Source organism: Leptonotus elevatus, chromosome 9 (genome assembly GCF_054856555.1).
Source record: "Leptonotus elevatus isolate MCC_2025b chromosome 9, RoL_Lele_1.0, whole genome shotgun sequence".
NCBI lineage: Eukaryota > Metazoa > Chordata > Actinopteri > Syngnathiformes > Syngnathidae > Leptonotus > Leptonotus elevatus.
In genome coordinates this window covers 22,534,480-22,559,197 of record NC_141247.1, presented here as the reverse complement: position 1 = coordinate 22,559,197, position 24,718 = coordinate 22,534,480, and the positions used below count along the sequence as shown (strand labels likewise).

At 38.8% G+C, this 24,718-nt stretch overlaps 3 protein-coding genes across 13 annotated transcripts in view; 1 reads left to right on the top strand and 2 right to left on the bottom strand.

The window, feature by feature from the left end:
• LOC147168835 (uncharacterized) overlaps positions 1–12,913 on the bottom strand; it is an 82,621-nt gene extending 69,708 nt beyond the window's left edge. For 7 of the 9 annotated variants that reach the window (XR_015096051.1, XR_015096054.1, XR_015096053.1 and 4 more), the window contains exons 1-3: positions 12,850–12,913; positions 11,085–11,220; positions 418–505 (exon numbers count right to left, since the gene is read on the bottom strand). The gene's annotated coding sequence lies outside the window, so the exon portion shown is untranslated. Of the gene's footprint in view, positions 1–411; positions 506–11,084; positions 11,221–12,849 lie in introns of all 9 variants that reach the window. The other 2 variants (XR_015096055.1, XM_086085868.1) reach the window with 1 other exon arrangement.
• Positions 12,902–18,827, top strand: pcgf1 (polycomb group ring finger 1). Of its 3 annotated transcripts, none has more exons than XM_086085861.1 (9): positions 12,902–13,031; positions 14,364–14,469; positions 15,783–15,935; positions 16,015–16,086; positions 16,779–16,884; positions 16,968–17,010; positions 17,487–17,570; positions 17,655–17,735; positions 18,648–18,825. In XM_086085861.1, the coding sequence occupies exons 1-9, from the start codon at positions 12,945–12,947 to the stop codon at positions 18,696–18,698; spliced, it is 783 nt and encodes a 260-aa protein (XP_085941987.1). In that variant the 5' UTR covers positions 12,902–12,944; the 3' UTR covers positions 18,699–18,825. The 3 variants fall into 3 exon arrangements, with proteins under 3 accessions (XP_085941987.1, XP_085941986.1, XP_085941988.1); XM_086085860.1 differs by having other exon boundaries at positions 17,484–17,570; XM_086085862.1 differs by having other exon boundaries at positions 12,920–13,031; positions 14,367–14,469; positions 17,484–17,570; positions 18,648–18,827.
• Positions 18,828–21,885: 3,058 nt separating this feature from the next.
• lbx2 (ladybird homeobox 2) lies at positions 21,886–24,362 on the bottom strand. The gene is made up of 2 exons (XM_086085197.1): positions 23,759–24,362; positions 21,886–22,709 (listed from the first exon to the last, which is right to left on the bottom strand). Exons 1-2 carry the CDS (start codon positions 24,120–24,122, stop codon positions 22,177–22,179), a joined length of 897 nt encoding a protein of 298 aa, XP_085941323.1. The 5' UTR covers positions 24,123–24,362; the 3' UTR covers positions 21,886–22,176.
• Positions 24,363–24,718: the final 356 nt, after the last annotated feature.

Genomic DNA, 24,718 nt, shown 5'->3' with positions numbered 1-24,718 from the left:
AATCATCTACAAATTATTGTATCATGGAATCTTTGATTACATATTGAGCAAAAGTCATGTACCAATGTTGTCCAAGTCAAAAAGTGGACGGATTGATTCCAGCCTCCATTTTAACATAGTGACCTTATCACGGCTTGATGTTATTGAGTGGACACGCCGCGTCTCCAGGCACACCCCGATTAGCTGAGAATGTGGGGGGGACAGAACCTGGTAAACGCCCTTTTATTCCATTTTTCATTTCCATTTTGTTTTTAAAAAAAAATCAAAATTAATTAAAAAAAAATAAAGGAATTCATTAATAATCCCATTAGTTTAAGTTTTACGGCTTTAAGAAGCTTTTGGATTAAAATGAAAAAAATGTAATTAAAAAAACTACTGCAACAAATGAAAGCAAAGTCAAGTGAACTTTACACTGACTTGATGTTCCAGTCGTGTCAGCCTCCTGGGATGATTTCTTTTGTTTGTGTCATTCAGGTAGAGTTCAGGTATGGGATGCATTAGCGGCCTGTGCGAGCACACACATCAAAGGAGAGCGGTGAGGACATCAAATTCGACTTCACTCAAACAAACTGTAAAAAGAATACAATAAAAAAATAAAATCATGGCAGAAATATGTCAATATTTTCTTAAGCCGAGGTCAAATATTCCATCTATTTCAACTCATTTTTTGATGTGACAGGTCGAGGTACAGCATACGTGGTGTCGGGTTTGCATTGTACAGATAAATGAAAACAGATGCAGCTTTGTACAGCTTGCACTTTTTCGAGATGAAGCGATGACGAGAGGTATATTTTCATAACTATTTTGTCAGTGCTGGATGATGAATTCCACCCAGCCAATCATTTTTTATAGCCTTGTCCTCACCTCGTGGGCGAGCTGGAGCCTGAGGTAGACCCAGCACTGGTCGCCAGTCAATCACAGCGCATATATTGACAAAAAAAAAAAGCATTCACACTCACATTCACACATAGGAACAGTTTATTCTTCAATTAATGTGACATGGAAGTCTTTTGAAGTGTTCAAATAAAAAAGGAATTGACGGCATGAAATTGCACCTTTGACTCCAGTACTGTAGGTGGCGGTAATGCCAGTTAAATATTTTTCACCACAGTGAAGAAAATATGTGTTTTTTGTGTGTGTCTTTCAAAAATAAAATAAAACGCAAAGTAAAAATAATAGAGTAGCGAGTGACTGTCTGCCTCTCTCCGTCTTTTCTCCACTGTGTGGGGCAGCAGTTTGAATATCAGCTCTCCGAATATTGATACTACGGAACTGAAATTTTTTCTTCATTCTGCTGATGTATGGAGTTATTTTCTTAGTATCTTTTCTGACTCCAGCGGATTGAGACATGATGGAAGCTACTGAAAAGGCTTTATGGCTTTGGTTGAGGAAAAGGGGGATATGTGGCATAGTGCGCTACCTGGACACAAGTCGGGGCTTGATCAACCTCGGCTGGATCACCGGGGTGAGGGTGCCCGAAACAGCCCTATACTCGAGGTATAGGGCTGTTTCAGGCACCACTGAAGATTTATATCTCAGTACTGACTGCCGTCCCTCCGTCTTTTCTCTGTGTATGCGGGCGGGGCAAGTAGCAAAAACGTAGCCTGTGGATCGGCTACTGCGCTTCTGTTTTACACTGACTTCAAAAGTCTCTTAAACGGACATGGTTATTTTCGGGTACAGTCAGTGTAGTGAAAGAAATGAAAACACAGCAAGTCCCAACATGCCCCAGAGTGAAAACAGAGCCGTCGACACAAATCCTCAAATAATCTTTCAAGGTGTTTCTCGTCTCTTCCTCCCCTGATGCAGCAGACAGGTGATACAATGTCTGATTTAAAACCCAGCAGCCAATTAGCGCTGTACATGTCCGTATGTCCCGCCGCTCGTAGATCAAGTCGGCTCGACGAGTGGGAGCTGTTTGGCCCCGAGCAGCGAGGGATGAATTACTGCTCGTTTGCACTTCTTCAGTGGAGGCCCCCCATGTTTGAGGATGAATCTGTTTCCGACGTTGCCAAATTGTACAGCTTGACTGATCACCTTGAAGTTGGCTTTGTGATCGTGTAAGATATACAGTCCACCCAAAAATAATCATCTATCACAGGTTAGACTACGACCCTGAAACGATGGCAACGGTCCATGGATGTTGGGACTTCTTAACCCTTCCAATAGGTAGTTTGATTTGTTTATCTACAAATTAACATCTTCATAATTTTGGCCATGTGTAGGGAACCCTGGTCCTCGAGAGCCATTGTCTTGCCTATTCTCAATTGTCTCCCTACTACCTTTGGATCTTTTCATGAGTTCAGTATTACAGTAGGCATCCATCGAATGTCATGACGATCTTTGAAACTGGCGTTAGGGTTTTTTGCCAGGGAGCACTAAGGACTGAGCTTTTGGAGGTCATTTTCAGGACCTCCAATATTCATAAATTGTCACCAATTAAGTTTATAGGCATCGTGAGGAGCCATAGTATTGCGCCCTACCTGAAATGGCTGCTTCAAACCAAAAAGGGCAACTTCCTCTTCAGTTTTGAGCTCTATCAACTTTTCATGCAATGACTGCCATCACATTTGGTAGTGATCTGGGAAGCAGGTTTTGGAGGCTACTTTCCAAAGGGTGCTACTACCAGGGACATTTAGTGAGGTTGTGTTTGAGATGTGAATTTTCACCAGTATACTATACATGCACATTTGCAAAAACTGATGCCTTTTCAAACATATTGAGACCCCCAACAAGGCGATTCTCTCGTCACCTGGTGCTCGGGCCCTCATTATAATTGGTGGACATGACACCATGATCCCACCTCACTTAACCCACTCACCAAGAGTCACTAATCAAGTCTTTTGAATCAAACATCCTGTCCGACTGAAAAAAACGTTGCTCTTTGTTTTCCCTCTCCACACTATCTGCTAATGAGGACTCGGGGGTCGATGTAATTGTTGCAGGAAAGCCGCGCTGATCAGACGTGCAATTTGAGGGGGGAAAAATGAGGTTGCGTCGGATGACCTCATCCCTTTGGTCCAGCAGAGAAGCAGGGAAGTGCCTCAGGCAGGGCTTTTCTGATTTGTCTTCTTGGGTCAGCAGCATCGCATGTGTGCGATGTGTTTTTATGCCTGTCAGGTGAGGTCAGGACGGAGAGCCGACGCCAGCCGTTGATGATGACTGTGACATGATTGGACCTCCTATGGATGATTCCACTTCCACTCAGGGAGATTTACTCCAGTCGGAGCGGTCCGTCTTATCAAAAGTTCTCACAGCAAGACGCTGATTAAAGGCCGGTGATTAAATGGGAATGTGGAATTAACTCATTGTCATACGCAGGAATTTGGAATTTGACATTTGGAAACTCCCATTCCCGAGCAATGAGGCAGGGAACTCCTGGATGCCATTTACAGCCCTGGACACAAGCAACAGATGTATTTTATTAGGTCAACATGATTTATTAACACAACAAATCATGTGATACATTGATTAAAGATCAATTAGGTCCAGGTCACATGACTTGCAAATCACACCAGGGGCTGTCATCTCTCTCAGTGTGGATGAGCTTCCCTTTGGGTGTTTTTCCTCACATGGTTTCTCTATGCTCCGCCATATCTTTTTACATAGTTCTCAGGTTGTGTGCGAGAGTGGGCGTGCTCATGGGGATGTTGGGGTAAGTGGGTGGGTCCTATAAGTTGTTGTTCTATAAGTGTATTAATTACACAGCACTTGAGTTGCAATTTTTATGTATGAAGAGCGCTACATACAGTGGGGCAAAAAAGTATTTGGCCAGTTTCCCTTAGACTTCCTATTGGATGTTGGCCAAATACTTTTTTACTCCACTGTAAATAAAGTTTGATTTGATGTAGACAAACAATGTAACAACACTCACATTTTTTTTAGTCCTCTGCAAAATTCGACAAGTTAATTATGTATTATTTATTTCATTTGAAAAAAATGCTACAAATTTCTTTTTTTTTTTTTTTTTTTACAGAGGCTGCGATGGATTAAGGACATTTGCACTGATTTCAATGGGGAAAGTACGAGTTTAGAATACAATCACGGAACAAGGTGAACTCATAGCAAAAGGCACCATTGCATATTTGCAACAAAGAAAATGACTTTTTTCACCAGAGTGCCATCTACTCGAGCTGACGGGGCACTGCCCCAATGCAAAAAATAAAAATAAAATTCATGGCTTGACAGTGACTATTTCCAGCACATCAACACTGAGCAAACATGCTAACCTGCTAGCAACTGTGGACATGCTAACCTGCTAGCAACTGTGGACTGGATCCCTCTGGATAGCTCAAACCACCAAGTAAATCCGACGACAAGCAAGGGATCACACCCTCCGCCGCAGAGAGCAAACAGCAGATCTTGCACACACAAAGCGCTCTCTTTGCCACTTAAGACAAAAGCAAACAATAGCACTTCATAGACACAGCGGTCGCCTCTTTATACAGTAAACAGGGAGTAAGACCATTATCAAAGAATGTCTTCCCTTCATCTTGGACCACTTAAATGTTGGATTCCCTCTAATTACATGCATGGAGTGGATTTATGGCCGTTCATTTTATAGCAGTTGTGAGAACAAATGGCAATTTGTACTTTGCAATACAAGACAATGTTTTTAGTTGGTTTTGAGAGCCACACGATAGGAAATGAAGCATCTTAAAAATGTCAAGTCAGCCAGTCAGAGTTCAATTAAATTATTTTAGTACTGTACAATTTGACCCTGTTAGAAACAAAAAAGTTGGGGAAAACTTTTGATAGAACTCGCAAAACTTTAATTCGAGGAAATGTCGTTTCGAATCAGTCGTCCAAACCGAGCTGGAACATGAAGTGATTTCATAAAACCTTTTTTTTTTTCTTCCAACTTTTTTTTCCCTTCCATATCCCTTTTCCAAAATGGACAACAATCCCCGCAGTAGTAGTAGTGGTGGAAGTAATAGTAGTGGTGGTGGTGGTCATAGTAGTGAGAATCGCAGGAGTAGTAGTAGTAGTAACGCAGTGTGATATAAAATATACTTGTGCGGATTCTAATTTGGAGGATATCTACAAAAAAGGTAGACATTACCCTACCAAAATTGCTCAGCGTGACCGATGCTCATCTGTTCCTAAGGAAACCAACAATACCTTTGCGCCACACTACCAATAACACCAGTGTCATTCAACCGCAGGCGGTGGTGCAAGGACAAATTGTAGCCCCCCAAAAGTGTCCAGCGGGAAGCCTTGAGCGGCATCATTGTTCTTCAGCGGAGCAGAACTCTTGTTGATGGCGTCCCAGTAACCGTTCAGATAAATTCACATCAAAGCTTTACGTCGTGTGTGTGTGTGTGCATGCATGGCTGAGATAATAGCGAGCCTTTGATGCACACCAGTGATTCGCTTGCCATTATTTCCTTTCTGGGCCTCCTATGAAGAAGAAGAAGAGGTAGACTAAGTAGAAGAGACGACCCTTATTGCCTGCTCCCACTGTGTCAATAATGGAATTGTTTTGGAGACTTCCTGCGCATCTCTGGGCCTTCATGCAGGCGTTCTTTCATGTGTCAGCCTATCTGGGCCTTCCATCTGCTTCTGTAGCATGCGAACGCTCACACGATGGGTCTGAGTCATTGCGCGCCTCTCTTGAGCAAGCCAACTACTCGACTACTCCACTGCAACAATGCATTACTCTTATACACACACAAGACATGAGGTATTAATTCCAAATAGACAGTGGAACCCATGAACAGCAAAAATCTGCGTATAATGGATGCTCATTAATAAATGCATTGAAACTGTTTGGGTTTTTTTAACCCCAAAAATTATTGAAAATACGGGGATGAACTGCCAATAAGTGCTTAAAAACTGGTGTGGGCTCCAAAAATAAACAAATAAATAAAAATATTGAAAATGTATTGAAAAAAAATCTGCAAATAAGTGAATCCTTGCGTGCCGTGGCTCACTGCGCTATTTGCGAGGAACTGGCACAAATCATGGTATAACTAAAGCCCACTATGAATGCATTGAAGAAAACCCTTAGAAAAAACGGTGATACACCATCAATAAGTGTTTTCCACAAAAAAACGGATTGGCTACACCCCTAACAACAAAATTATTCTTATTTTTATAATCTGCAAATAGGTGAATCTACAAGTGCCGTGTTACGAGTATTCATGGGGGAAGTGACTGGGCTGGCCTGCAAATAGCAAAAATACATAATCATTTTGTAATATATTACAAATTACGTTGTTTCTCATTGTTAGCGATAGCTAAGCGTACTTTCCTAAAACAAACTAGGTGGTTGTTTGAACATTGGAAAAAAAAATTAAAGCAGAAAATTGACTTTTAAAAAAATCAAATTTTTTGTGGATTAAAAAAAACACATTCATAAACTCAGACAATGGCTTCCGGTTAAAAAAAAAAGAAGTAGAAACGTTAATTGACGGTGTTGTTTTGTGCTAAAGTAAAACGTAAAAGCCGATGGAATAGCACACCATGGACCACTTAAACAAAAGTACTTGGCATATTTTAAACATGGACATTTCACACCTATTTTTTTCTCTCCACCAGCTTGTCTTTTTCTCTCATGTTGCTGCCAAAAAGATGTCAGCTGGTGGAAGAGCGTGAAAGAATGTGGAACGAACTCCACAAAATCTTGGCAAAATGCCCCCGAAATGAGAGTAGACCCAAAAAAAGACACTTTTTTTTTGGTGCCTCATCATCATGTCATCATGCTCATCAGGCACTCTCGCCCAGCCCGCATCCTTCTCCAAGGGAGTGGCGCGACGCTTCCTTTCTGCTGTCTTTTGTGGTGCCCTCACCCGCGTTCTCTTAAATGGCCGTGAAGATGAAGATGGCCATGCGATAAGAGAGCGTGCACCCGAGGAAGATGAAGCAGCCGACAAGGCAGGCGAGCGTGCCTTGGCCCTTTGCGGGTACTTCAATTTCAAAGAGGCTAGCGTGGAGAAGAGTAGCTCTGGCGATCAAAGTGGACGTTTTTTTTTTTTTTTTCACGATACGTTACATCAGTGTATCTCAAACTTTTGCAACAAGTAGCACTTCCAAAGATACTTCCTCTCCAAGTACCAACAACACCATAATGACCAACATTAAAATACTATAGTGGGTCAAACACTGCGGGGGTAGGGATTTTTTTTTTTTTAAGTTCAAATATACTGTCCACATGTTTTAGCCGAAATAAAGGCAAAATAAAGTTAAATACAACTTAATTGAAATGAACTGAACTTAACCTAAACCAAACTCTTGAAAATGTGATTTTGTGTACCACTAGTGGTACCCCTACTGCACTTTAAAATGCACTAATCGGTGGTAACCAACACAACCGAACAATTATGTTTCTTTAGGTCTGACTGAGGGTCTAGTTCACATGAAAAAGCATTGGGACACATTCAAAAGTAAAAAATAAAAATGAGAAAAAAGTAGTACCGGTACTTTTTTATTTTTAAGGAACACGTTCCTAGCTTATTTGGGGAACATATGTTTTTAAGATAATAAATAAATAAATAAAGAAAAGAATAATGAAATAAGAAAAATTAAAAATAAAGAAAAGGAAAGGAAAAATAACGAGGTAAAAGTAGTACCGTTACTTTTTTCTTTGTTTTTTTTAAGGAGAACATTCCTGGCTTATTTGGGGAAAAATAAATGTAAAGTAAAAAATAGCAGTGTTTAAAAAAAATCTAAGTTAAGTTTAAGAAAAACATGTTTTAAAAAAAGTCATTTTATTTTAAAAAGATAATCATCTTTGCTGGAACAAAGTTAGTGTTATGAGAAAGCAAAAAGTGTTTTTTTATTTTTAGTAAAATAGCACATTTTTGAGAGAAAAAGTCAGTGCTATGAAAATATTTTCAAAAGAAAAAAATAATGAAAAAAATATATCAAATCAAATATGTAATTTGTTGTGTTGTCATAATGTATCTTTTTAGGACGTAAGTGCATTCAACATTATTCGCTCTAATGATATTCTGTGATATATGAACCATTCTAGTCCTCCTTAGTGTAATACTTACTCAAAGTGTACATTTATCAGGTTCAAAGCTCAATAGTTAAGTCATTCTAAAATAACACACACATACACACACCTTCACTATTGAGTCCAACAAAGCACTATTGTGCCACATTAATAAGATTTAACACGGAGCTTATTTCTCGATTGGTTCTTCTTAGCAGCGGTTCTTATCGCAACATCTTTCATGTTGTTATTTAACCTCCAACGCATCTCAACCGGAGCTTGGCTTGTTAAATTTGAAATATCTCATTTAATGGAAATCACGCCGTAAGAACATGACTTATTTTATTGATGATTTGTATTCACATTAGTCTATTAGCAATAAAAACAATTTTTTCCTTTACAATGAAAATATCCTCATTTATGAAGGAGTCTAGTAATATAAAAAAATAAATCATTGTAAATTGTTTCCCTCATTTATCGCAAACCTCAACTCTTAATATTACAAGAAAAACTATTTTGAAGTCGTCAAATCACAATCGGCTTGACCCATTAAGGCCACCGTACTTTGCCAAAGCTAGCCTATGAAGCTACCATTTTTTGAGGAAAACTTTGACGATAGTTTTAGGAAAGAAATCATAATGCTATATCAGAAAGTCATGTATTTTCCAATTAAAAATATCCTAATCTATTAGAAAGTGTAATATTAAAGAGATACTTGACTCATTGAGCCATTTTCAGATGTAAAAAGATAACATCACCTGTGCTGAGGAAGTAGGTAACGACCAATCATGTCTCAGTTTGCTGACCAAACCTAGAAGTCTCAATGAATAACGTTACTCACAATGCTATCAACATCAAATGATTATTGCACTGTTAGTTGACTACTATGTGTTATATTGTCCAAATAGCACAAAAATGGTTTGGAAAATATGTCAGGATTTGTGTCTTACGCTTGTTCCATCAGAGAGTGACCGGGCGTCATGTTTGTCTTCTGGCTGCCCTCAATTACGAGAATTTACGCCAGTATCAAGCATGAAGGCACCAGAAGAAGACAGCGGTCGCATTTGGGCACCACCCAAACCTTAATCATAACGCCACAAACGAGCGTGTGGCCTCAGGAAACGTCTCCCTCATCAACTTGTGCGCCTCGTGTACTTGGAAGCAGAGTTTATTCAATCAGCAGTTTACATTGTCTCGCTGCTCTCGCTATTTGCTTTTGGCGAGGCGTCGTGTCATTACATGCCATTTAGACGTCTGTTATGGATTTATATTTTTCAAGCATTATTTTCAAGAGCGTGAATCACGGCGGCTGTGCGCAGAGGAGCCCGTGTGCTCTTTGTGCGGCCGACTGGGCCCTGTTTGAACAGGTCGGCGTATTGGAATTACACGCCGAGGTCCGCTTGATCCCACCCCAGAGGGCATCCAAGCTGAAGACCACCCAAAAGCTGGTGGACCAGAAGACAGACTTTCCCTGTGTTTCCTTCCCTTTTTCAATGTTAAAATATGCTTAACAAAGCTTCAAAGTCGGTTTTGTTAAATTTACATAACAATTTAGTTGGATAATTTGGGAAAAATTGCAGGCAGCTGGGTGGTCACCACACACACACACACACACACACATACTGAAAAATATTGAAAAAATAAAACCAAAGAAAATCTGCCAATATTCCTGCGATTATGCAGAGGTTGACTAGTTTTAAGTTGTAATACCACCATTCAGCACTTGATGGCAGACATAGCTTAGTTGCGTCTTATACTGCCCATAAAAACAGTGAGGAGGCCTAAAAATATTTTGCTGGTTTACGCTTTCTTTTACTGATTTGTGTTGGTTCACTTCTAGACACATTGGAGGTTATGGTGCCCTGAAAGGCGCAAAAGACATTGTGAAAGATCATAATATTAGTATTTTATCCGACGTTCCAGCGTAGAATGATTGATTGCACCACAATTTGCCATAAAAACAAGTCAAATGGAACCCTGATCAATATCATTTGGACAGCATAACGATGTTCAACTTTGGCTCAGGTTCGTTTTTTTTTTTTTTTTCTGTGATCAGTGTCGCTTGAAGGAGCCGCCACAGTTGAGCATTGTGTTCCTTTTTGCCACGTAAAGTTTTACCTTATCCGCAAGGTCAATAAGTATCTGATTGACAGAGCTCTAAATAAACTCCGTAGGCCTGTAGGCACAGAAGAAACCGCATCCAAGAGTGCCCCCCAAAACAAAAAAAAATGAATCAAATCTTATTGAATCTTTTGTCTATTGTCATACTTTTAAATCTGGCTGGCAGCTTTTATTTTCTCCCATCAATCACTTTTACTGGAAATTAACATCTGTCTTTAATAACGATAAAAAAAGATAGTAGTCAGATATTAATTTATCCATATGGTTGTAGTGGCGTAAAAATTATAATGTTTTTAAGCCTAAAAAGTACTCTAATATTTTAGAATTAAAATATTTTTTTATTTAAAAAACTACATCTTTTGAAAATCAATACAAGTAGCACTATAATTATTTTCCTAATTTTGATCCTCAAAGGGACAAACCAGTGTAATACTTATTTTTATATTATTTATACCACTTTTTAAAAAATGAATAGGCTAACAAAATAGTGTGAATTTAAATTGTATCAATAACAAATAAAATAATATGTGTATATACTTAATAAATTATTAAATTTAAGTTTTTTATACAAATTTTAATAATTTATGTGATTAAAATTATGTATAATTATTAAACCATTCCTATAAATATTTAAATGTTATGCTTAATACAACAAATTTTCAGATTTTTTAAATAACAAAAAGTGACAAAAATTGTAAACCACCCTAGTCATATTTTTACTAGATAAATTCGGAATAATCTAATATCAAAGTTAAATTTTAACATGGGAATTTAAAAAATGACAACTTTATTCTAATACCATACCTTTTATTCTGGAAAATACACCTTTTGTAATGATAAAAAGGGATCCCTTGATAGTCCGGGGCGGGGACCCAGTTTGAGACCCGTACATTATGTGTGAGCCAGGGGGCCTGTTTCCCCTTCGCGCTGGTCATGTTGTGCCAAAAGGCAACAGCGAGGATGTGTGTGGCAAACAAGCAGGAGACCCCCCCTAACCCCCACCCACCCCCAGTCTCCCACCCACCTTCTCTCAGAGCAATCAGAGCATGGAGGGCCGAGCTGTGGCTTTTGTCTCTCGCTGCTCCTGCAATCGGCCCGCCAAGTGGCAAGCTAATGACCACAGCACCCTTGGAAGGACTCCAGAAGCTCGCGCACTCTCTCTATGAACGACAGAGGGGGAGACGTTAAGTTTTAGTCATACATCACGATTGCCGGCCGCAAGGCTACATTCAGATATTTACCTGGATTTGTTTGGATTTATGTTGATTTTTAAGAAATTTAACTGACTGCATAGATGCACTGAGTGAGCTTGTTTGGTTTTTGAGGAATTCAATTCACTGCGATGACGACCACATAAACAGAGATTTTTTTATCTGGGTTTATTTTTGAATGATTCAACTAACTATTACAAAAACCTGTTCTTGTTGTTGCATTTCAGAAATTTAGCATGGCCCTCCGAGGACTTTATGAAAAACTAAATGGCCCCGATACAAAAAAAATCAACCCCTAGCCACAAAAAAAAGTTTGTTTAAGTAGCTTTCAGGCCTTGATGCCAGTTTGACGTGTCAAGAAAACACTCAAGAGGTGCGGCGTTATCACATTTTTCCCTTTGATACGTACATAGTTGGAATAGCAGCAGTGCCTACATCATGGCTAACATAAATCTAAACTGGGCCCCGGGCCAAATATGTCTACACCACATCAGCACGCACTCCCGACAGAGCAATATGTCACCAACAACTCTCTGTCTTCAACATGGAGATTTTATATTTGAAAATTAGTTTAAGGTTTAGCTCAAGGTGGTTGGCTGCTGCTCACTGAATGACACACTTGATGTTCAGCACTGTACTGTATTACATGTACAGCAGCAGGGCTGCAAACAATTATGTTGTTGTGGCGCCCTCTATTGTCCAAACAATTCAAAGCAGGCAATTTAAAACAAGCCCAAAGTGTCATTTAAGTGGTTTACTTTCTTCTCCTAAATGCTTGGATTGACTTGGCAGGCTCTCTGTAAACCCTTTCACACAGAAACTAGGCTAAGTAGGAGGAAAAATACATTTTGTTTGCTTTGTATTTATGTAAAAAAAAAACTTAATAAACAAATTCATAAATTAATAATTTAATTTCTATTTAAAACATTGTCAAAAAAAGTGTTTTTCAAACTTTTTAACGAAGTTTGAGTCTTAAACATAATTTTAAATGAGGGCTAATTCATAGCTTTTTCTAGAGCCAGCATTTATGGCTTGTTTTGGGTTTTCACTCATTTTAAATGCAATTTTTTTTTAATTAAGTTTTTTTTTTTTTCTCATTTTCACATATTTATTTTACAAAAGTGTTGATATTGGTAATCAATGCCAAAATTAGGCACTGTTAATTGTTGTTTTTACATTGCAAATATGACGTGAACACAGTAATACTGTCATAGGTTTCATAACATATTTGATTGAACATTCACAAAATATACATATTATAAATATCATAAACATACATATTAATGTTACATTGAACAACCTTAAACACTTGTTTAAAAGGGACTTCTCTCCATTGTATTACCTAATAACATTTTATACAAAACAGCGAATTGATTTTAGTACGACCAATAGTGCTAATTGCTAACTGCTAATGTAGCTACTAGCTACATTAATGTTTAACCTGTTACCTGTAACCCCTTATTGTCAATGCCCAGTCTATTAACTATTGGTTGAATAACTATCACATTATAAACATTTACTTTTTTATACCAAATATATTACATTGTTGTTTTTTATATATAAATCTAAATAACTAACCAGTGTGTTACTTTCGCTCCTTCTCCTACTTCTTCGATGGGGGCCCGCTGAAAGGACACTTCCGGTTTACCCGGAAGTGAGTGTAAGACCCAAAGATGGCGGAGCAAGGTCCGATGGCCATAGCGATGCGGCTACGAAACCAGCTGCAGACCGTCTACAAGCTAGACCCGCTAAGGAACGAGGTAAGCGGGACGTGCTTGATGAGGGCAACCGCTCGGGAGGAGCCGCGGGCGGCCGGTTAAAGCGTTTACGAAGCGGACCTTCGCTCGCTCCCTCGCTCGTTGTAGCGGAGCTGATGGGGAGAGCGGAGAAGGTGGCGAGGGGGGGAGGAAGGAGATGCTGGGGGAAAGTGAGCGTGCGTTACGGTGTCCGTGAGTCAAACCCCCGCGACTCACAGCTCCAAGCGGGGGAGGCTGCGTTGGCCAGTTCGACACCCGGCGATGCGTCGCTTTTATCGGCTTTGGAGAATGTAAACACTTCCACGGAGCTTGTGCTGCTAGCTGAACACACGCGCCCGTGTGGACTGTCACAGGCTACGCTAGCCGCTCGTAGCGCGGAGCTGTAAAAGTGCAAAATGTTGAACTCGAACTTGCTTCAATGGCATGTTTTCATTTCGATTTTAGTTTCGTGAGGTAGTAAAAGTGATTCGCGCCCCCTCCCTCTGTCCGTCCGTCCGTCATTCCTTGTAGGAGGAGGTCGAAGTTCATGCTCATTCACACAGCAGTGCAGCTCTGTCACAGGGGAGGTCCACGGTGACACAAGGGACCGGCATTGCCACAATAACATAATTACATATTCAAACATGAAAGCAATAGCAAGCAAAATGTGTTAGTCGTGTCGAGTAGTGTGGAACAATGTTGAAAAACAATCTAATTGCATTTTTCTCCCTTAATATTGCTATTTAATATGCTTTTTTTAATTTATTATTATTTATTTATACACATTACAATATAAGACTTATGACCCCCCCACCCCACAAAAAAATAGGGGAAAATGAATGCCCATTTTTTTCTGATTTTTAAGTTAAGAAAATTCCAAAGGAGAAAGTTGTAATTAATATCTTTATTGTTGTAAGCGTTAAGTGACCCAAAATGTTTTTTTATTTTATTTTACTATCTAAACTGTATATGAATATTTTAAATTAATTGGCAGGTTTATGTAATTCTAGCAAATATTGTGGGGGGGGTCAGGGGAAAAAAATCCATATTGGTCATCTTAAAGAAAACCGCATAATCGATGCTAATTCTGTTAGCCCATCTCTGCCGTTTGACATTATGCATTGGCGTTAAACTAGCAGACTTAAAGTTATTGGGTTTGGTTGTTAGGTAGTTTTGTGACATCATGGCTGGCTCGACCCGGAACCTCAAAGTATATCCACATGACTGATGTGGCTACGACCTGGAAATCATAAGTGGTGGTATTGGTTATGTTTTACAATGCGAGGAGTTGTGATGATTGTGTGTGTCCTTTTTAAATGAAACAGTTCCGCTATTAATTTATTGTCGTGTTGCCAGGAGGAGGTGAAGTTAAAGATCAAGGACCTGAACGAACACATCGTGTGCTACCTTTGTGCCGGCTACTTCATCGACGCCACCACCATCACAGAGTGTCTGCACACATGTGAGTCCCCAGACATTTTGTTTTTTGACTTTTTTTTTTAAAGGGGAGGTGAGGTTGTATGTCTTTATTTAGCTTTGTCTTATTTTGTCATGTTGTCAAAAGAGCTAATATTGGCAGATTAAATAATCGGCAGGCTGATTAATCGCTCAGTCACGAGTAAAAATTTGTATTAGCTAGCTAGCATACTAGCCAAAGTGACATGACATCTGACTTGGGTAAACAAATACACAAACACAAATGCTAGGAAGTTATTAAATTCACCTCTTGGCATATATACAAAAATAATCAACTTTAGGAAATACAGGCAGGCCAATTTTTATGGAGGACCAAAACTTCCAAAATTCAAAATAAATAAATGGCTTAAGTGAAAATAAAAACATAAAAAAATATAATTAAATTTTTTTTTTTTATATAAATAAAAATAACTTTTTATCTATCTATATATATTTATCCATAAATAAAAGTAAAATAAATGCAAAAATAATAAACGAGATTCAAAAAATTAAAATATAAAAATTAATGTTGAAATAAAAAAATAAATAGCATTAAATATCAATCAATAAGTAAAAACACTGTGCTCTCACATTTATTTATTTCATGCTGCAGACGCTCTGCCAGAACAAAGTGTTATTCAATTGTGGGGGCGGTCCTAAGCGTGTCTTAGGTTGGACTCTGCCGTTGCAAACTGCCTTTTATTAGTCGAGTGAGCAGCTCGGCTTGCATTGGAAAGTTCCAGCAATAAACGACTATCTAGTCCACTGTCACCTCGACTTGTTGTCGAGCAACTCAAGTCACAAGTTGCAGAGCGTCTGCAGCATGAAATAAATAAATGTGAGATCAGAGCGTTTTTATTTATTGATTGATATTTAATTCTATTTATATATTTTTGTATTTATTTCGACATTTATTTTTATATTTGTATTTATTTTTTTGAATCTCGTTTTTTTTTTCAACTTTTATTTATTTATGGGGTTTTATTTCCATTTTTATGTTTTTTTAATTTAATCATTTAATTTTATTTTATATATTTTCACTTATAGTCATTTATTTATTTATTTTGATCGTTTTGGTCCTCCATAGATTTTAACGGCAAAGGAGATGAAAAAAAATGTCAGCGGATTTAACCTAACACCAAGCGTCCACCAGATGGCGCCAAAGTACTACATTTATTGCCTTGGCCTAAGCTCAAAAACAGAAAACGACATTTACACCCAAAAATTAAAATTAAATTAAAACAAAAATTCTGAAATATTTTGATGTAAATAAATCAAATGAAGATTCTCCTAAGTGTGTCTTTTGTGTGTACTTTGCAGTCTGTAAGAGTTGCATCGTCAAGTACCTTCAGACCAGCAAATACTGTCCCATGTGCAACATCAAAATCCACGAGACGCAACCCTTGCTCAACCTCAAGCTGGACCGTGTCATGCAGGACATCGTCTACAAACTGGTGCCCGGCCTACAAGAAAGTACGCGGACGACTCGTTCTCATCCAAACATAAAAAAAAAATCGCAAAAATCATACTCGCCTTACTTGTGTTTGAACAGGTGAAGACAAAAGAATAAAGGAGTTCTATCAGTCGCGGGGGTTGGAGAGGATTATCCAGCCAGCAGGAGACGGTGAGGATGACAAAACGGGACAGTTCATCATTTGTTTGCTAGCTTTGAGGTGTATTTTGCATTCCACAGGGATAAGTAACATTTTGTGAATATGAATTATGTTAAAGCAACTGGGAACGTTTTTCTTCACATCCCTCACAGCAGACGTGGCAAATCCGGTTCCAGAAAGTAAAAAAATCCTGTCACAGTTTGTCTTTAGCCCCGGATGCTAGCAATCTAACTCGCTCGCTAGCAGATAAACGAGCACCATGGCTAGCTAGCTAGCTAGCACCTGTAGCTAAAGACAAATTTTGTGAATGAGAAAAAACACATATGAGGAAAGGGTTGTTATCTATTTTTGAGAGAGACAATCATATTTGAGGAAAAGCGTGTTTATCTTTTAGCAAGAAAATCATAATCTTACAAAAATAGTCCCTTTTTTTTTAGGGTGAAATGTTTTGTTTTTTATCATTTAAAAGTGGCCTTTTTAAAATGTATTTGAAAAATAAAAGTTATATTATTGAGAGAATATACTATTAATTTTTTTTAGGAAAAGTCATGTATTGTGAAAAGAAAAAATTATATATTTGAGACGATTTTGGAAAAAGGCATGCTAGGTGTGTTAGCATTCTTTGCTAACATGAATGCAATTGATATGTAATGAATTCCATTCTGATTGTGGATAATGTAGTATGTATGTTTTTCTGTTCCAGATTGTGTATCAGACGCGTCAGGTTTACCGTACACCAGCTTCGACCACTCCAAGGCTCACTTTTACAGATATGACGAGCAGGTGTCGTTATGTTTAGAACGACTAAGGTAAGATGTGCGCTTTCATCATTTATGAGCAATTATTATTTTTGATGAATTATTATCAATTTTTGATTTATTTTTTTGTGCAGTTCGTCACTCGCAGGGAAAGATAAGACGAAACTTGCATTGCAGGTCAGTCGCACGTACACACACACACACACACACAAAACACAAATGTATTAATATATACATTGCATATAAAAAGTCTGCACACCCCTGTTCAAATGCCAGTTTTTTTGAATGTGACATAAGCTGTACGACTCAAGTTTGTTTGTTTTTAAGAGAAAGTGTGCACACCGTCTTGTAAGTGAGACGTGATCATGTTCAGAATGAATCATTCACATTTAAACTAATGTTCACAGAAATCAGCACACAATTGCCACCATTTAAATTGACTGTGATGAATCAAGTTCAGCTGTTCTAGTAGGCTTTTGGAATGATTTTTCTTCATCTTGCTTTTTATCACACAAAAAAAAAACTTTGAACAAGAGTGTGTAGAATTGTTATTTATTTATCAACTATATTTATTTATATTAAAATATGTTACATTTTTCATCAAGTTTTGGAAACATTTGATTTGAACAATTTCCTGTGCGCGCACGCAGCAGAAGTTTGTGCGATGTTCTGTGCGAGCGGAGGTGAGGCATCTACGCAAAGTGCTTTGTCATCGACTCAACGTGGAAAAGCATCAGGTCGGTGGCTCGCTCGCTCGCTCACTTCCTGTCTTGTTTTATTTTCTTTTTTTCTGATGATCATTGTTGTTGTTTGTGTTGCAGGTCCAGATGTTGTTCAACAACGAGTTTTTGCCCGATCACATGACTATGAAGCGCTTATGGTTATCACACTGGTTTGGAAAGGTGATGTGATGCATCAATTTATTTGATTTTTTTTTTTTTACTTTATTTTGAACATTTAAAATGACAATAAAACAAAAGAGCATCATTTGACAATTGTTGCCAAAAAACAAACAAACATTTAACCAAGTTATCCCGCAAAACAAGTATGAAATATAACTGTTTTCGTTCTCCATAAATGTAATGACGACCCAAGAAACCCATAAAATGCTGTTCGAAATGGGATAGGATTGATATACAGTATAAATCAGCAGTAATTAAATGTGGTACGGAGGTAAACAATGAAGTACATTGAACAAAATTTACACAAAAAAAATGAAAGAATATCATCTGGTGAAAAAAAGTACTATAAAAACGGAAGTAAATGAAACATTATTTGAAAAACAAAAATCCCAATAAATAAATACTAATAAAATGAAAATAAATGTAAAATCTTTATCTAAATAATAGAAAATACATAATTGTAGGTAATATAAAATCAAAAAGAAGTCCAACTAATACAAATGACAAATCAAAATAAATGCCATAATATATAATTTATATAAAATACTTCAAATAAAAAAATGCAAAGAAACATGAAATAATTGAAGCAAATAAATTAAACTAAAATAATAAATGTATATAAAAAAAGACATGAATTAAAGATAATCACACAAAATATGAATAATATTGAAAGGACAAGGGGCTAGCTATAATAAAAGTAAACAACATTAAGTCAAATACAAATAACTATCGGGGGATATCTGGCGGTATGTTGTGAAGTTTTATTTCCCGTACAGGACATTTCTAACAAGATGCATCGACATTTTGAGTGGTTTCCGAAGCTCAGATTGAAAATGAATTTTAAAGATGTTGGATCACATATGTGAATATGAATATGTATTCATTGAAATGTTTTTTGTTCGTTTATCTCAGGCGCAGCCGCTAGTGCTTCACTACACCATCAAGGAAAAACGTAACAGATAGGACTCCGTTGGACTTTGGCCTTCCTTCCTTACCAACACAGCTGTACATATTTTGTACAATACATAATTCTATTTTAATAATAGTGTTTGTGTACAGGAACTTATTTTCCCTCCTTTTTGTATTTTTGAAAATAAATTAAAAATGTCAAACTAGCAAAGGCTGTCATCACTCTTTTTTCACAGAAAAACAATCTTGATGATTTACTATATATATATATATATATATATATATATATATATATATAATCATGAAATTGCATAAAATTCAAGTCGACTGAGAGGTATAAAATTGCTGAAGTTTCAAATTGGCGAGGCAGGCAACAGTGATGCGGTGCCATGATATCTCCACCAGATGGCGTCCTTGCGCTTTTTACATCCTGCGCCCAGCTTCCTTCTCCATTGTCACGTGGTCATAATCTGCTCATATTACCGTTTTTTAATAGTCCAAATGTTCTTGGTGGATCGTTCGGATCGCGGTGGCACAATATGCTACTTACATTTAATTTATATACACATAAAAGTGTCACAGGGTCGTAAATAAACACACTGTTAACGTGTTAATGCGTCTTCTCTTACCCGGTTGGGGCAAAATGGAAATATCGGCCTTCCTAAACGCTGGTCGATGACAGGCTGGTGAGGTTGCTCTCTCTCGTCTCGTGTCAAATGATATGCACCGTCAAAATGCTCACAACAAGCACAAGACATAAACACAAAGAAATATTCAATTAACACCGCAATGAAAACGCAGCGTTGTTAGCTGGACAACACCGCAGGTGTACCTAAGCAAGTGGCCAGGGAGAACATATTTATTCTTATTTCTGTTGAATATATAGCTATAATTCATTCAGTCGCTCTTGAAGCGATTATTATTATTATTATTATTATTATTTAGAAGTAGTAGTAGTACAATATCAATAAATACGTCCACAAAGAATACAAACAAATACGACATTCACACACACGTAACACACACATGCGTGCACACAATATATAGTGCACGCATATACACGATGTACATATTCACACATTTTTACACACACACTTACGAGTTTTATTTATTAATATATATATATATATGCGTAATCATATTTAAAAATTCTGAATGATCCAAATCATAAATGGCCCATCTCCTTTTATGATTGTGATGACATTATGACGTAAGTCGACTTGTAGCGCTTGCTTGCATCCACTTGACCCCCCCCCCCCCCCCCCCCCCACCACTACACACACACGGCCCCCCTTCCCGGTTGCTTGTTGTAAGCCTGGCCTAATAAAATGGGGGTGGCCACTTGACCTTTGACCCCGTGTGCTCACAGCCCATTACCTCCTTTGTGAGACGGGAGGTGTGCATACAGCCCCACGCTTGCACCCACTCACACACACACACGACCCTTTACATTGGCCCCCACATCACTCACAAGGGCCTTTTTACATCCATAGTTACCATCCTTGTTAAAAAGCCAAATATTGTCTTGAAAAATTGTGGGGAAATATTTTTGGGTTCAGATGACAAAAATGACAAACTCAGGACGACTGTGCGGTTTGTTTGTTTTTTACATGCATTTTTTTAAATCACCAAATTTGAAGCTGTGCTTTTTATTTTGTCCACTAAAACATTTATTTTTAATCACAAAATCTGGATTTACATGTTTTTGTTTGCATGTAGTGAAAAAAAATATCATATTTTGCAATACATGATTTTTTCAAATTCACAACATTATGTAACACTATATTGTTTTTGTTGCATTTGAAGATACATGATTTTTTTTTGTTGTTTTGAATTTTTTTTCTGTTATTTTAAAATGTCCCCCTTTTTTGTATATATTTTAAATCACAAAAAAATTCAGCTGTAGCCAAAATTATTCTTGTTTTATAATATTTTTGTTAAAAATCACAAGTGTTTGTTTTTGTACTAAAAACAAAAAAAAAATTGATGGAAGGGAAAAAACAACAAATTTTTGTTTTTGTCTTTTGAAATGCCAACATTTGGAGATGCTTTTTGTTTAGTCGATTGTAAATGTTGAGCAGGAAGTTGGTTGCCCCTTGCAAAGAAGATTTGGGCCTGTGACCCAAATGTATAAGTGGGTGCGTGCCTGCGTGTTCTTCTCGGGGCGTGTTGACTTCACACGGGCCCATTTGCTATTCATTGCCACCACCCACCCCCCCCCCCCCCCCCCTCCCTCCCTCCCGGCTTGGAAGGCGGCCAGATGCGTGGCAATGTTGCCGTGTTGCGTGGAGCGATCAATCAAGTGTCTGGTCGGCGGAAGGATGCGTGGAAGCGTGGAAGCATATGGCCCGGCGGGGGCGACACAAAAGATGCCAGCTTCTTCTTGTGTCAACATGCGCGAAGAAACACAAGGAAAGGAAGAAAGGTCATTGTGACGTCATCACACATTCACACCCCAACACGGATCATCATTACGAGGGTTTTTTTTTTTTTTTTTTTTTTTGCCCGACTGTTTATAACAATAAATGGATTTTTTTGTTTGTTTTATTTTTAAACATCAATTACGGGTTAATGCACTTACTGGGAAATTAATTAATATGTTTGTAAATAAACAAATGCATATAATTTATTTGACATTTTTAAATACTGTACAAAACAACGGAAATGAAAAATAACTAATAAAACCCATTAGTTTGAACTGATACGCCACCTAAAACATTTAACCTATTCTAATAATAATATGTTCATTTTGATCAATTTAGCATGGATGTGGATCTTTAATATATCACACAAAGCTAATGTTTTATTTTAATAGCATTATAAGTTCATAGATATGTTTTAAGTTTATCCTGAACATATAATAATTACATTTTATTTAGTTTGAGAAAAAAATACTTCAGGGTCCAATCATGCATTATTTTGTTGTAGTTTTCACAATTTAATCTATTAACACGACTTTACAGTTCACTATAATTAAAAAAAAAAAATCTCCATTTAAAGGTAATATTTATCATGGTATAATATCAAGTGGTGTTTTTAAAAACATGAATATTTATATATTTTAAAAAATTATTCAATTTGTACAGAATCGAAAAAGTGCTGTCTACCATTCTTGAAAAAAAAAAGAAAATGTATTTTCTTGAAATATCATATAGGCTTTATTTACATAGATGCTGATTAAATACATTAAAATTCTCATGTTGACCTTTTTATATATTTACTGTATATGTACACATGGAGAGTGTAAAAGGCTGCATTGGCTCGTCATCATAATGATAATGACCTTTTAATACCTCCTGTCAATCATCCAAATAGTGTCAAAAAGGGAAGAAAAAAAAAGCTAAAAGAAGCCGATGAGCTATTAAAAGAGCAAGTCCTCTTCAAAGTCTTAACAAGTCCCATAATAAATTAAACCGAAGGAAATTAGAAGAAGCAGAAAAACACTCCTTTTTTTTTTTTTGTCAATATCCGTGCAAAAAGTTTTGGGAATTAAAAAAAGAAAAAAGTCTTGTATTGGTAAAAAGTGAGGCTGTCAATCGTCCACTTCGATCTCCTCGTCGTCCTCCGAGAACTCGTCGGTGGTCTGGCCGCGGGACGAGGAGGGCGACTGGGGGAAGATCCGATGCGACGAGGGGGTCCCCCTGCAGATCGGGGATCCGCCGGGAGAGCTCCCTTCGCCGGCGTCGCCGCCTCCGCCGCCGCCTCCTCCTCCTCCTCCTCCCGCGCCGTCGCGGCCTTCCCCCGCGGCCTCGTCGGTGTTGCTGTCCATGGCGACCAGCTTGTGGAGCGTCTGCGGCGTGATCTTCTTCAGCGACTCCACGTCGGCCTTCATCTCCTCCAGGTCGCGCTTGAGCTTGGCGCGCCGGTTCTGGAACCAGGTGATGACCTGCGCGTTGGACAGGCCCAGCTGGCCCGCGATCTGGTCCCGGTCGGCGGGGGACAAGTACTTCTGGTACAGGAAGCGTTTCTCCAGCTCGTAGATTTGATGGTTGGTGAAGGCCGTGCGGGACTTTCGCCGCTTTTTGGACCCCTGCCGCTGACCGAACGTGTTCAGGGGCTCACGACCTGTGTGAGGAAAAACAAAACACACAAGCAAGTTCATATCAAATATGAAAATATGAAAAGTCACAACAGTTGATTAGATCCTTAATAAGAGTGTTTCTGGCTCCAATACGTTCACACGTGAATTTTGATTTTAAATAAAGCAGAAAAACTTGCGACTTTTATTTACTTAAAGCCACAAAACACCAATTAAGAGTATCTTTCACGACTTAAAATCAAATATAATAACTAGATATTTATAACTGTCCGCTCAAGAGCAATCTATAAGGGAACAATAGCATAATAAGGTCGCATTATGCTAATTTTATGACATACGGTCACGCCTACAAATGCGTAATTTGGCAGAATATTTACATGTAAAAGAATGTTTATTATTATTATCCATACCATTAAGAACTTCAAATCTATCTCAACTATAGTGGCATATTTTATATCGAATATTTTGTCATAAAGTCACGCCCCCAATGCGCAATTACGCACACAATGATCCCCTTATCTAGTCTATCACTGATTCCATTTTTCAAAGCATGCACATTTACTTTTAATATCTTCTTATCGATCTATAACTTCTGCTTCCATTACACAGTAAAAAAAAATGAAGCGTACATTTAACTCCCATGTTACACAGAAAATAGTCTATTTATCCTCTATGAGTCACGTGACCCATCTCTATCATCAACGTTCATTTTGGCGAATTTATCACATATTTGTCAAGCCTCCAATGCGCATATTAAGCACAAATCAGCCAAAATGTGAAACGGGCATAAAGATTCCTATACATGTACACTTGTCTATAGGTTTAGGGTCATATAGGCTATATTTAGTCCGCATGTACAATATGCATGCATACATTTGTTCCCTATAAAACAGAATAGTCACATGCAATCATAAATGCAAAACAATATTCACAGGTCCAATATAATCACGCACGTTAACTTAACTGCATATTTATTTCAATGCATACATATTTATTTTCCTGATCCACACATATAGTGGCACAATAAGGCCATGTGCATCCATCCATCCATCCATCCATCCATCCATCCTCGTACCTTCTGCCGCCTGTATGACGTTGACCTCCAGGCCCTTGAAGGTCTTGCTGGCCAACTCCTCCAACGCGCAGAGCGGCGACGACGGCGTGTTGATGCCGTTCCTGGCGGCGGCCGCAGCGGCGGCAGCGGCGGCCGCGGCCACCTTCTCCAGCACCCTCGGCCGACCCGAACACACGCCGGTCGCGACGGAGGAGCAAGCGGATTTCTTGACCGACGGCTTGCTGAGGATGTCCTCGATGCTGAACGGCGTCAGCGGTTTGTTGGAGTTGGCCGGCGGCGGCAGCTGGTCCAGGGGGGCCCGCCTCCTGCCCTCGCCGGCAGACGGCAACACGGAGCCCGCCTTCATGTCTTTCGCGGAGGTCATCGAGACGGGGAAAGTCGCAAGTCGGCTATTTCATGAAGCGTCCAACAAGTGGTTTCCGCGGGGGGCGAAGTTGTGCTAAAAGTGTGTCCGCGTTGGAGCTCGCATGCTCCGGCAGCGCTCGCAGCTCGCAGCTCGCTCGCCACCCCCCCGCCCCCGTCAAAAGTGCACCTCGAGTCGGCCGAGCTCCATGCAAATGCTCGCCAAGTAGCGGCGGACTTGCAGTTTGGCAAGGGGGGGAGAAGAAAAAAAAAAAAAAAAAAAAAAAAGGAGGCGGAGGAGAAAGGGAAGGGGGTGAAAGTATCCCGAAGCAGGAGGAGGAAGCAGAAGGTGACTGCTAACGAGTTGTTGTTGATTGGCCGAGGCTCAATTAGAGCCAGGCGACACCATCGCTGACCCTCCACCTCCTCCACCTCCACAACAACCCCCCGTGCGTCTTAAAGGGCCGCGCCCCAAAAAAACGCACTCGGACTCTGGTAGAGTGGGGGGGGGGGGGGGGGGGGAGTCTGCTCCTGAACCCGATCATGATGATGATGATGATGATGATGATGATGATGATGCTTCCAAATATTTACTCTTTCGCATTCTTCGACAGAAAG